General features: G+C 42.2%; 1 protein-coding gene across 3 annotated transcripts in view; it reads left to right on the top strand.

The window, feature by feature from the left end:
- kiaa1671 (KIAA1671 ortholog) overlaps window positions 1-13661 on the top strand; it is a 137838-nt gene that overhangs the window by 111583 nt on the left and 12594 nt on the right. For all 3 annotated transcript variants that reach the window (XM_033043394.1, XM_033043392.1, XM_033043393.1), the window contains one exon: window positions 12652-12845. In XM_033043394.1, the coding sequence (XP_032899285.1) occupies window positions 12652-12845 (194 nt within the window). The remainder of the gene's footprint in view (window positions 1-12651; window positions 12846-13661) is intronic.

Genomic DNA, 13661 nt, shown 5'->3' with positions numbered 1-13661 from the left:
ATGCTGACCAAGGTGCCCTACCTAAGCCAGTCCCATTTGTCAGCATTGGCCCATATCCCTCCAACTCTTCCTATCCATGTACCTGTCCATAGACATGAAGTGCCAGAGTAATTCAGCGGGTCAAGCAGCATCTCTGGAGAAAAGTAATGGGTGACATTTTGGGTCGGAACTCTTACAAAAGTACTGTGTAAAAGTACAAAAATCTTCAAGAGTGTTTTATTGTCATATGTCCCAGATAGAACAATTACATTCTTACTTGCTGCAGTACAACAGAATATGTAAACATAGTACTCTGTAAACAATATAATAAACGAGAGAGGAAAAATAGTTCTATGTGTGTATATATATATATATATATATATATATACTCAAAGAACAAACAATGGTAGTGCAATAATAATAATAATAATAGTAGTAGTATTATGGTGACGGTCCTCCCCCAGTATCGGTGAGTCAGTCCAGAACTTGGGCACAGCAATAATGAAGGATGTTTGTTCTTAAGGTCACTGTGTAAAAATAAGGGTGGTGAGAAGGCTTTTTGTTCTCTCTGGAAGTGGTGAACCTTCGGAAGTCTCTCCCTCCAAGCCGGAGCAGAGTCTTCACATTTTAAGGCAGCGATGGAAAACTACCCAAGGGCTGGCTGGTGGTGATAGATTACCAGAGATGGATGGGGGGGTGTAGTTGTCACAATCAACTCACCAGTATTCTGACTGGCGGACCAAGGCCGAGGGGTTTTGTGGCCTGTTCACAGTGATGCAATGGTTCTGTCCACATATGAAACAAGGAGGGATGAGTGATATTTTGGGCTTGTGTTGTGCATCTCTGATAGCATTTTGTAATTCTGTTCTTGCTGGTAACACTTAAAGATTATGTTTCTATCTTGACGTAACCAGTTTCACTGAAAGTCTTCAATGATCAGAGATAAATTAGCCCTTTGTTCCTGAGTGTAAGGATGTTCTAACCAGTAAATGGTTTCCCACTGCAATAACATATTGACTAAGTACAGAGATGTTTCTTAGATAGCCCTGAGCTCTCTATAACCCTGGTATTAGATGAGATCATTTATGGATATGAACCAGTATTCTTGGGGGATTTAATGGCCCTGATTTGAAATTAAAGTTTTTACTTCATTCATTGGTGCCTGCAGCCAAAAATGGGCTCAAATGTATTCTGTATACTTCAGTGCGTGTTATGAATTGTTTAATAAAATTCCTTATTTAAATTTTATTGACTCAAGATAGTGCCCTGGTATTTGATTCGCAGCTACATAGCATTGGCCAGGCACTGTGGCTGTGAATCTTGGTTTATGTATATTTTTCCCCCCACCATTTAATAAATTCCTGTGATTCAGCTGCCGGCAAGCTTGCTCGTCGCAAGTAGCCTCGCAATAAGTGGGCAATTGGCTAACAGTTGTCGGCATCTAGAACAGGCAGGTCGCTGGCACTCTGTGGAGGGTCAATCCCCACCCAGATTTCAGTCAGGGTTTTGGATTCGCAACCAGGGGTCTGGTCTGAAACCGGCTTTGGTCCCAGATTAACTGTGAATTTACAGACGTGCTACTGAGACAATTGGAGTGATGTGATTAGTTTAGGGTTTCAACTGTTAGGACGATGTTGAGACAGTGCAGTTGGTAATTTAAGATTAGACTGGTGGTTCAAGGGAAGGGAAGAGATGGCCACAGAAGATGACTAGGCCACCTCTGCTCTGATGTTAGACACAAAAAGTTAGACGCAAAAAAGTTGCCAGTGGGACAGGCAACATCTCTGGAGAGAAGGAATGGATGACGTTTCGGGACAAGACCCTTCTTCAGACCTCCTTGATTCCCCCTGCTCTCCGACTCTCCGACCACGTTTTAACCCAGATTCATTCCTTCTCTCCAGAGATGCTGCCTGTCCCGCTGAGTTACTCCAGCTTTTTGTGTCTATCTTCAGTTTAAACCAGCATCTGCAGTTCCTTCCTACACATTTCATCTGTGCCGATATTTATTGATTTGTACCTTCCATTTTTAAAATTCTTTACCCGTCGTCATCTTGGGGCAGCAGAGTGGCGCAGCTGCCTCACAGTGCCAGAAACCCGGGTTCAACCCTGACCTCGCTTGCTGTCTGTGTGGAGTTTGCACGTTCTCCCTTTAGCTTTGGGGATTTCTGTATACTCTGGTTTTCTCCTACATCCCAAAGCTTTGCTGGTTGGTGGATTAATTGAATTAATACAGTAACTTCTTGTGTGAGAAAGAGGTGGGAGAATCATGGTAAGATTGATGGGCATGTGAGATAAAAATAAGTTACTGAGAGATCAGAGGGGGGATGGAATCGATGGGATTGCTCTGGGAGACATGAAATAGGCCTCTGGCTTCTGTGAAGGACAATATTTACACTGATTTGTTGAAGGTAGGTGAGCACTTTGACTGAGATACCAGTTCTATCCGGTACACGCGAGTTTGGACTTCCTGCGTGACCACGTTGTCAAAGCATCTTGGATTCCCTAGATCCTTAAACCAAAGCAAAGCTGACAGACTTTAGGTATTGAAAATGAAGTCCAGTACAAGATTAAAGATTGATTAATTGATACTTTCTGTGTGTGTGTGTGTGTGTGTGCATGAGTGCGAGTATATTTGGGTGCAGGTTATATATATTTAATGTTAGCTTTAGAAATTGGATGACAGGAATAATTTGACTACATTTTGCTTTCGAATAATGTAGTTTCTGCTCTGCTCAGCTGTACAAGTGGGGTTCCCATTCCACCATGGGTTGAACAGGTTTAAACTCTGCCCAGGTTGTTTTTCCCTGTTGCATGTTTAGTGATCTATATTTCTGGGTGCAGGTCGAAAGTTCAGTCAGTATCTTGCCGCCACAAGGATTGGACACAAACACTGAATTTATGCATGTCTGGTGTGTTTGTGGTCAGTCAGTAAGCTGCATGTAAATGTAAAAAAAACTTAAAACACTTCCTGCTGTATATAACCGGTTTGTCAACAGTGTGCAACAACCCAGCCATGCAAGGTTATTTTGGTCTTCAAATAGATAAGTGCCTCGTTGTTTGATCCTGATGGCTGTTTTCATGTTTCTGTTTGGTGAGGCAGTGGCTGAAACCTCTCTCCGTTAATCTCCCTCTCCACAACCCCCAGCACCCCGCTAACAGGGACAGGAGAAGCAGCAGGTTGTTCTCTGCCAGGTTGCTGCAACCTTTGCCCTAGGCTGCTTGCAGATAATTTTCCTTATTTGCCCCGTGCACATGACCAGGTGGGTTTTCTCCGAGATAATTTGGTTTCCTCCCACACGTATAGGTTTTGTAGGTGAATTGGCTTGGTATACTTGTAAAATTGTCCCTAGTGTGTGTGTGTAGGATAGTATTAATGTGTGGGGATCACTGGTCAGTGCAGACTCGGTGGGCTGAAGGGCCTGTTTCCGCGCTGTATTTCTAAACTAAACTAAATTGTTTAAAAGTAACTTTACAAATTGGCAAGCAGGGAAAAAGCTGTCTTGGAAAAATAACAGTTTCCATGTAACCAGCCTGCAGTAATCAGACATAAATGTCTCTGAAGAACAGTCTCAGTTTCACCACAGGAGGCGATTGAAATTGACCAGCAATCACTTTTAGTGAACCTGTGCAATGATTCTCTGCTGGACAACGTAACATATTCTTTTGTATTTTGAGTTTCCAGCAACAGAAATAAACATAGTTATTAAAAATAACTTTTACTTTTAAAAATCCTATGAGGGAAATAACTTTGTCATTAAACTCTTCAGCTCCTAAACCATCCCCTTTAACCATCGACACAACAATCATTCCTATTGCGCGCTGTTCTATAACAAAGCCTTCTAACAACTATCGCGTTACAGCAGAACAACCTGTAATTTAATTTTAACGGTGAGACTTGTGGCTTTTAGGCTGTGGGCCGAGCATCAAAAATGTGTCTAGAAATAGGATTTCGTGACCCAAGTCACCAAACTACATGTAATTTTCACATATTGTGTAAAATTTTTTATATAAATCGCCCCTGAAACTCGATATGAAGAAGACTTGCACATTTTTATTAAATTAGAGAAAAACCGGAAAATGTCGGGAATGTTTTAGTCCAATCAAAGCACGTTTAACATTGAGTTGTCTGCCAGTTGGCCAATCACGCGCTTTGTTTCAGGCTAGCACACAAAATGGCTGAGGGGGCTTCACAGATGCCTGTTTTATTGGAGATTCCGATGTGTTGTTCTGTGGAATAAATGTCGTGGAAACTTGCAGCAGGTAATTGTATTTAGTGGGAAAAGCATTAAAAAGGCTGAAGAAAGTGCTGCTAACTGGATGGAAGTGGAAGAAAGCCTTCAAAGTCCCTGCTGATGTGCTGGAACACAAATAAGGCCCCCATGAATCAACTAACTGAAAGGTGAAACTTACCGGGAAAAAGTGCTCCGACCGCGGGGCCTAGGTACTCGCGGTAAAGTGAAGCCGCGGTCTCAATTAATAAGCGGCCGATTCGCGAACGCGGAGCCGCGGATCATCTCCGCGGGCGGGGGGGGGAGAGGCTGTACATAGTGCCGTCAATTGCGGTCGTTTTCAGACCCCGATAACGGGAGAAAAACGGAGGGATATCGATCGCTCTTTACCGCGAGTACCTAGGTCCTGCGATCGGAGCACTTTTTCCCGGTAAGTTTTCACAGGCAGCTCCGAGATTAGCTGTTAAAGACTTATTGCTCTACAACAGGCTGGCATTAGTGAAAATGTTTAATTGACTGTGTTATAGTTTAGGCCCTCAATTTCATGAATGAATTAATGAATGAATTAATGAGTAAGTGAGTGAGTGAATGAATGAATAAGGAATGAATGAGGAATGAATGAATGAATGAATTTATTCACATTATATTAAATTAATTAAACTCCATACAGATAGATTTTCATAAATTCAGACTTTAGTCTTACATTTCAGTTAGTTGATTCATAGGGGCCTTATTTGTGTTCCAGCACATCAGCAGGGACTTTGAAGGCTTTCTTCCACTTCCATCCAGTTAGCAGCACTTTCTTCAGCCTTTTTAATGCTTTTCCCACTAAATACAATTACCTGCTGCAAGTTTCCACGACATTTATTCCACAGAACAACACATCGGAATCTCCAGTAAAACAGGCATCTGTGAAGCCCCCTCAGCCATTTTGATAGTGCTAGCCTGAAACAAAGCGCGTGATTGGCCAACTGGCAGACAACTCAATGTTAAACGTGCTTTGATTGGACTAAAACATTCCCGACATTTTTCCGGTTTTTCTCTAATTTAATAAAAATGTGCAAGTCTTCTTCATATCGAGTTTCAGGGGCGATTTATATTAAAAAAATTACACAATATGTGAAAATTTCATGTAGTTTGGTGACTTGGGTCACGAAACTGCAGAATAAAGCTCCTCGGCCCACAGCCTATTTCAAGCATTGTATGTGTTTTAAGCTTCCCAGCTTCTCCCTTCAGAAAAGATAGATAATTCTGAGCAGGAGGGGTAGAAGTTGTCGTTATGTCCAACAGGGAAAGTTTAGATCAAAGTTACCACAGTTGTTGTTCAGCTTCCCGTACCACTCTACTCTAAGCCTCCCTGTAAATCAGTAACCAGCCGTGGCCCGCAGCATGTAGGATGATGAAACCAGGCGCTGGGGATCTGTTAAGTCAGTGCTTTCTTCTCCCCACCTCCCTCTGGTAATGAATGATCTTTGTAAAATTATTAACAGATTGATTCTCTTGCTTGCACGATAGCTCACAGTTAAGTAATAGTCAGTAAAAGATTTGGCTGAAACCTGGGAGTTACCTGTAGCACAATTTTATTTTAATGCATCTGTTACTCTAAAGCAAGATATTGTTTGTTTGCACAGTGGTAACATAGCCACACCTCTGTGCCTCGAATATAAATCATTCTTAAAGTTTGAGCTTCAAATTTGCTTTGCAAAAGTAATTATCTACATGCATATTATGAACCTTAGACAGAGAGATGGCCTGAGGGCAAAGTCACATCAAGTCAAATCAACTTGTTGTTCAAGAAGGAACTGTAGATGCTGGAAGGTCGAAGATACACAAAAATGCTGGAGAAACTCAGCGGGTGCAGCAGCATCTATGGAGCGAAGGAAATAGGCGACGTTTCGGGCCGAAACCCTTCTTCAGACTGATGGGGGGTGGGGGGGGAGAAGGAAGGAAAAAGGGAATGAGGAGGAGCCCGAGGGCGGGGGGTCAACTTGTTGTCGGATGCAAATAGCCAAAATAGGTCAGTGTGGACATGGGTGGCTGAAGAGCTTGTTTCTCTGCTGTTCAACTCTGTGATCTCCCAATTCACTTCCCTAGGTATCATTTGAAATAGGTATTCAATCCATGGTCTCGTAATTGATGTAATATTCACACACTGCTGGTGTTAGGACAATCCATGTAGTGGCCACACACTGCTGAACTTGGGACAGTCATTGTAATGCCACACTGCTGGAGTTAGGACAAGGGGTAATTTCTACCCGAGGTGGTGTTCTGACAGTGCAATAGCCCTGTCCTACGGTACGAGTTCATTCCAAGAGCTCTCCCGAGTTTAAAAAAAATCAAACTCGTGGTAAGCACGGAGAATGAACATAGTGGGTACGTCGGAGCTCGGGGACGTCTCATAGCGGCTCGTAACGTTAACGGCAGGTACTCGGGAAGACTCGTTAATGGCAGCTAAGATCGGGAAGGCTTGTGAAGATTTATCAACATGTTGAAAAATGTCCACGAGAGCCCCTGGTACCGACGAGTGCCCATTACCGTAAATCTCCGAGTTCGAATCGGGACAAACTCGGGAGAGCTCTTGGAATGAACTCGTACCGTGGGATAGGGCTTTAACAATGAAATAAGAAGTTAGGGATATCCTTGTATTCCATGTACATGTAAGAAAGTGACAACTTGAAACACAAGAGGAACTGAAGTGGAGGTTTAGGTATGGAATGAAAATATGTATCCATTCAATCATTTCAATCAGATTCCACAAAACAATAAATCTGAAAAGAAGAATGCAATGGCTGGTGTACGAGGAGAAAACGCAGTAATTCATCTAATGAGGAAAGCCGTCCATTTCATGAATCTCCCAGTCATTTATCTGGAATTACATTAGAACAGAACCTATCAATAAATATGTGCATTTAGGTTGTGCCTTGAATATGATTTTAGGAGATTCATGCCCGAGTCTTTACAGGAAAGTTACAAAAATAGCTCAAAGCTTAGTCAAAGAGATTGGTTTTGAGAGTGCTTTCAGAGGTGTTGTATTTTGTGTGGGTTTTGAAAATTCAAAGAGGGACGCCTGACGTTAATGCCAGTGATAACAGAACAACGATCGTGGTGCCCAAATCAACTGATTAAAACAATGGAAGACACAAGCATCATACAAGCATCTGCAGATGCTGGAGTAACTCATAGGGTCAGGCAGCATCTATGGAGGACATGGGTAGGAGATGTTGTGGGTTGGGACCATTCTTCGCAATGACAGGGTTGATTGGTTGAAAAGGTTGGGCCAGGGCAATGAAAAGGTTGATGGATCAACATGCAGATTTTGCTGGAGTGTGCTGAGATCAAGGAAACCAGTAAAGTGCCCTGAGTGATGGGGGAGGAGGTGAGACACTTACTAATGCCTGTGACCTGCTTCCACTTGGAAACAAGGATATAGCGTACAACTTTGGAGTCGAGTGATAAACTTGAAATGCTAACACTCTCTAAATTTTCTTTTAAACAAAAAAAGAACAAAAGAATGGTATCGATAAATCAACCCAATGTGCATGAATATTCCCCGTGGCCTGGACTGATCCACAGGAAATAAACATTACGATTTCAACTCCCCCTGATGGGGAAAAGAAGTATATGGTGTAATCTCCCTGAAATAACAAACTGACTTCCCAATGTGACATTTAGATCACTAGAGTCTGTCCGTGCCCTGACATCAGCTATCAGCTTGCCAAACTAATTACAAATGTCAAAGTGGGAATGTGTCCCTTGAAATATTCCTGAAATGCTCCCCTGGTTAGCTCAGTTGCACAGTATGTGGCACAGTGCATGCTATTGCCCAAGTTACTGCCTCTTCTCATTTCACTGGCACTTGCTCTGAATCATTGAACCATGTCTTGCTTTCGACCACTTGCATCTTTTACTGCCAGACGACAACCTGTTATTCTTGGATTTATTATTTCAGTTTTTAAATTAATTCAACATGTTGCCTGCTTCTGTGCAACTAAATATTTTGTCACTTCCCCGGCCTCATTTCATTCATCGTCTTCAAAGATTTCTGGAATTCTGATTGAGCATGGCCGATGTTTTAAAAAATCCTTCCCATTTAAAATATGTTTTTTATCTCCATACATCAGTTAGTCATTTCTCGAAATGAATGAGAATACTTCAGCACATTAACAGCCAAGTCAAGTGTGATGATGACCAGCATAGTCAGTAATGGTGCCTAAAAACGCAAATGTTCAAAACCAGACACCTCACCAGAATTTGCTACAGTTAGCAGCATCTGTTGGTCACCCCCTTCTGCGGGTGGGTCAATGTAGCTCTTGTGTTGTGCATGTTAAGAATTAATCATCCTCATTTTTGGCAACATGGAAACGTGCTTTAGCCATGTCCGTAAACACAGTTTCTTCCCAAATAAGATTTTTCCTCTTCAAGGCAGGTTGGAAATGTAGGAAGAGAGGATGATTTTTAATATTAATCTTGAATGGAAATTTAAAATACATTTAGACAGGTACATGGATAGAAAGGTTTAGAGGAATATGGGCCAAGGGGGGGGGGGGGGGCAGGTGGGACGAGTGTAGATGGGGCAGTTGGGCCGAAGGGCCTGTTTCCTGCTGTATGACTCTGACTCTAGGATTTGGTGCTTGAATCAAAACACAAGCATTTGCTCTTTGCTGCCACCTCCAGATTGCCATTTCCATTTTCCACATTGGTCCAATACTTGGGTGGCTGCTGAATGCTGACTGCATCAAATATTGGATGGGAAATGTTCCTCAATTCTCTTTGTGTACTTTACACTGAACTTGATTTAAAATCCTAAGGACCTCTTGATTATTTTTTTACATTTAAAATCAGTCTTTGAACAAAGTGCAGATCTAAAGACCAAGCTGTGGTCCCTAGGGAGTTGCTCTCACTAAAGTTTTCAGTGTTTTTAAAGGCAAATTGTTTGCAAACTTGGTGAGATGGTTGGTCCAGAGACTTACTTTGGATCATGTAATCTCACCACCAGCTGGATTACCAGCTTCTGACTGTGAGATCTGCTGATTCTGCCCCACCTGCTCACAGCCAGACATTTGGTTCTGTTGGACTACAGTGATACACTCCTGACAGAGTCCCTGGTCCCTGTACTCTTCCCTTCCTTTTTCTCCTCAGATTTAATGAAGATGAGATGTTTCGAAAGTACACACAAGTAGTGGTCATGGCCAACGATAGTTTAGCTATTGGCAACATCAAGCACTTGCATCCAGCAATTGGAAAAGATTCATGGTTAAAATGATGGTTGGAGATGCATTGGGAAGCAGGCACTGAGAGAGTCTGAAGAAGGGTTTCGGCCCGAAACGTCGCCTATTTCCTTCGCTCCATAGATGCTGCTGTACCCGCTGAGTTTCCCCAGCAATTTTGTGTACTGAGAGTGTCTTGTTGCCCAAGAAATAGTACAACGTTTCCATGTCATGAATATTTTATACTTCCAAAGTACTTGGTGTGACCTGAAGTATAATGGCTATAAAACTAGGGACTGTTTGTACATTGTGAATCCGTACATCGGATTGTGGAGCAAAGTACTGGATGTATTATTTCAGGGCAGTTTGCCAGAAACCATGGACACTTCTTCAACTTTAAATGCTGTTGATCTAACTTTAATGTCCAGCACAAATCAGAGGTCCACACAGTTGGGTTCATACCACATGGGAAGCCAAGGAGTCGGCTTCAAAAAACTGCAGACGCTGGATTCATGTGTGAAATGCCAGGTGCTGGAGTAGTTCGGTGGGTCAGGCAGCATCTCTAGAGGACATGGATGGGTGACATTTTGAGTCGGGATCCTTCTTCAGATTGATTGTAGTAGGAGGGAGAAAGCTGGAAAAAGGTGGGGGAGGGACAGAGCCTTGCAAGTGACAAGTGGATACACAGGCATTTGACTGGTGTGTGAATCAGTCAAGACAAAGAGGGTAGAATAAGATTCTATGAGCTTCCTCTGGGTCAGCCTGCTTACTGCTGAGCTTGTAATTGTGGTGTGGAGGATTTGAGAGTCTGACTGCAGTGTGAGGTACATAAAAAATGAGATGTGATAGTAATCACATAGAACAAAGAATTTACCCTATGTAGAAGGGCATTGACATGAAAAGGGATTATCTTGTAACAAATTGACTTTTTTTGCACTTTGTAGAAACTAGAATGTTTTAATACATATGGAGAAGGTTGGCATAGTTGGTAATTCTTGCCTCTGAGTCAAAGGTTCTGATTTCATCGGACAACTTGATTCGGGCTTCATCTGTCTTGCAGTACTTCTTCTTGCATATGGCGTGCACAGCCTAAAGTTGTTGGGCAACTTGTTCTATTTGATCTTATTTGATTGTGCACGCCAGGTTGATTGCATTCGTTGAAGCAGGGCGGACCACGTGAAGGTTGCAATCTTCCACCCCGTCCTGTAGTACTGATGCAATGCTTCTTTGTCAGCCGTGTCTTAGATACAATGTTAAAGCAGAGTTATCTTGCTTCCTGGAGGGCATGCAAAGCACCTCGACGCTTTATTTCTAAGTGTGGAGGACTTGCAAGTTTTTTCATTCAACCATGATTTTTATATTATCACAGTTATGACATTTTGCAAAACGGCTTGTTTTCTGTAAACCACCTCAGGAAGTCCTGAAAGTAAATATATACAGGTGCTCCCCGATTTACGATGCTTCGACTTGCGATATTTCCACTTTACGTTCAGCAAACGCTCGGCAACGGCAGCAAGCCACACGTCACTTCTGGTCATGTGATCGCAATGTATTAAATGTGTTTTCGACTTACGATATTTTCGGTTTACGATGGGTTTATCGGAACGTAACTCCATGGTAGTTTGAGGAGCAGCTGTATTGAATTTTTAAAAAGACACAATGAGAAAATAACATAATGGTCATGACATTGCCAGGAAACCCCAAAAGATATCAAGATCTTTAAAATATAAACGAGAGAGAGAATTGATCAAAGTTCAAAAGGAACTGTTTGTGAAGAATTACATAGATTTATATTAAAATAAACTGGGATGCGATGGCATTTGAAAAGGGAATGGTGCCAAGACAGTTCATGTGATTCCTACAATTAACGATGATGAAGTTCAGGGAATTCTGAATCATTTTGTATTCATCTTTGTGGCAGGAAAATCAATTCCTTAAAAAATGTGTATAAGAATCCTCTGGAAGGTAGAAGATGTAGATTTCAGACGGGAAAATCATTGTTGAATTATTTACAGAATGACCAAAGTAATGCAAAAGATGTGGTTTGCTGGAATTTCAGTATTTTTCAATAAGGTTTTGTACAGTTTACTCAAGATTTAAGTAAGAACTTACTGAATATGAGAACAAGTAGCAGAATAGACAGCAATTTGAATGCAAATCAACAGGGAGAGAACAGGTTTAAAGGTCGTACCAAAGATGGGAAACGTTCACTGATTACATCAATGATTCTGATTTTGGAACTGGCAGTGCAAGTTCAAACTTTATGAACAACTAAATTACAGGGAGTATGTTATTCTGAAGAAGGTCTGCGATTTTGTGCTGAAAGATATAAATTAAGTTGTAATTAGCAAATGAACTTCAATACAGGTTATTGTGAGGTATGTCATGGTAAGAATGAGTCGCACACTCAGAATTCTCTTGGAAAGGGAGGAAGTTCTATTGGTATTGATAAAGAGCATTAAAATCAGCAACATGAGATATTTGTTCCTTGCCCTTTTTTATCCATGATTTTCCCTGCAGCTGTATTTATTTCCTATTTCCTTTCTCTTTTTGCACTGCCTTTTGTCATCCTGTATGGTGTGCTTTGACAGGATGACACAGAAAACTGTATCTTGGTACATGTAAGTAAGTTTATTGGCCAAGTATACACATACAAGGAATTTGCCTTGGTGCTCCGCCCACAATGTAACAACATGACATACAGTGACAGTTACGAATGACTCAGAAAACACTAAACATTAATAATAATAAAACATTAATGATAAAACACCATTGATCAAGCATGTGAACCAACAAAATACCAGATCAAAGGGAGGCTACAGATTTTTGGCTGTTGAGTAGAGCAACTACTCGTGGATAAAAACTGTTTTTATGTCTGGCTGTGGCAGCTTTGACAATCCGGAGTCGCCTTCCAGAGGGAATTGATTCAAAGAGTTTGTGGCCAGGGTTAGAGGGGTCAGAGATGATCTTGCCCGCTCGCTTCCTGGCCCTTGCAGTGTACAGTTCATCAATATGACAATAAACTGATACCAAAACTCAGCAGGTCAGGTAGCATGTGCGGAAAGTTTTGGGTGTGAGACCCTTTAAGAGTGGGAAAGAGAGATACAAAAGTTAGTTTTCAGTAAGGGAGAGTGTGGGGGAGGGATGTGTGGAACACAGGGAATGTCTGATACGTCAACTTGAATATCTAATGGGGGCAGTTACAGGTGATTCTAATTCTCTCCGTTCCATTTCAGGACAGGGTGAAGCACTGCTGCATAACTCCCATCACAAAGGAAAAGGACACTGATGCCCTTGTGCAGGAGAGAGGCCAGTTTTGCACACCTGAAGACAAAGACCACTATGGCACCTACGAGGACAGAGGCTCCAGCAATGACGAGCTCGAAGTGGGCAGCAGAAACAATGAGCTGGAGTGCTACAAAGATGCAATGTAAGAGCTTGGAGGTTGTGGCGGGGTAGTGAGATACTTTGATGAGATTCATCATCCAGAGAATGAAAAGAGACTGGCTGGGTGGATGTTGGGGTGTGTAGTCCATGAAAAGGTGGTGTGGGCGGAGGGGTGGGGTTGCATGGAAGTTGTGTTCCAAGTCATTTTGCAATTGTTGGAATATTTTTATTTGGAAAAATTACACTGATAGCTCCTGCTCAGATCAGACGGATGAGCCTGAGCAACAGGAGGGGTTCTCATGAGATCCCTGAATATGTCGTCTCCTCGGTATACTGACTTACAATGCAACATTGTGAGGTGTTACATTTGGGAAGTCTAACATGGGTAGGACCTGCACAGTGAATAGTAGGTCTCTAGGGAGTGTTGTAGATCAGAGGAATCTAGGAGTGCAGGTACATGGTTCCTTGAAGGTGGAGTTGCAAGTAGATTGGGTGAAACAAAAAGCTTTTTGCACGTTGACCTTCATCAGTCAGAGTATTTAATATAGAAGTTGGAAGGTCATGTTGCACTTGTATAAGATGTTGGTGAAGCCGCATTTAGAGTATTGTGTTCCGTTCTGGGCACCATGTTATAGGAAAGGCGTCATCAAGCTGGCAAGGGTACAGAGGGGATTTATGAGGATGTTGCCAGGGCTAGAGGGTCTGAGCTATAAGGAGAGGTTGAGTAGGCTGGGACTCTATTCCTTGGAGCGCAGGGGGATGACAGGTGATCTTATTGAGGTGTTTAAAATCATGAGAGGGATAGATCGGGTAGATGCACAGAGTCTCTTACCCAGAGTAGGTGAATTGAGGACCAGAG

Source organism: Amblyraja radiata, chromosome 25, assembly GCF_010909765.2.
Source record: "Amblyraja radiata isolate CabotCenter1 chromosome 25, sAmbRad1.1.pri, whole genome shotgun sequence".
Classification (NCBI taxonomy): Eukaryota; Metazoa; Chordata; class Chondrichthyes; order Rajiformes; family Rajidae; genus Amblyraja; species Amblyraja radiata.
Note: the sequence above shows the minus strand (reverse complement) of the source record. Positions and strands in the feature narration are given on the sequence as shown.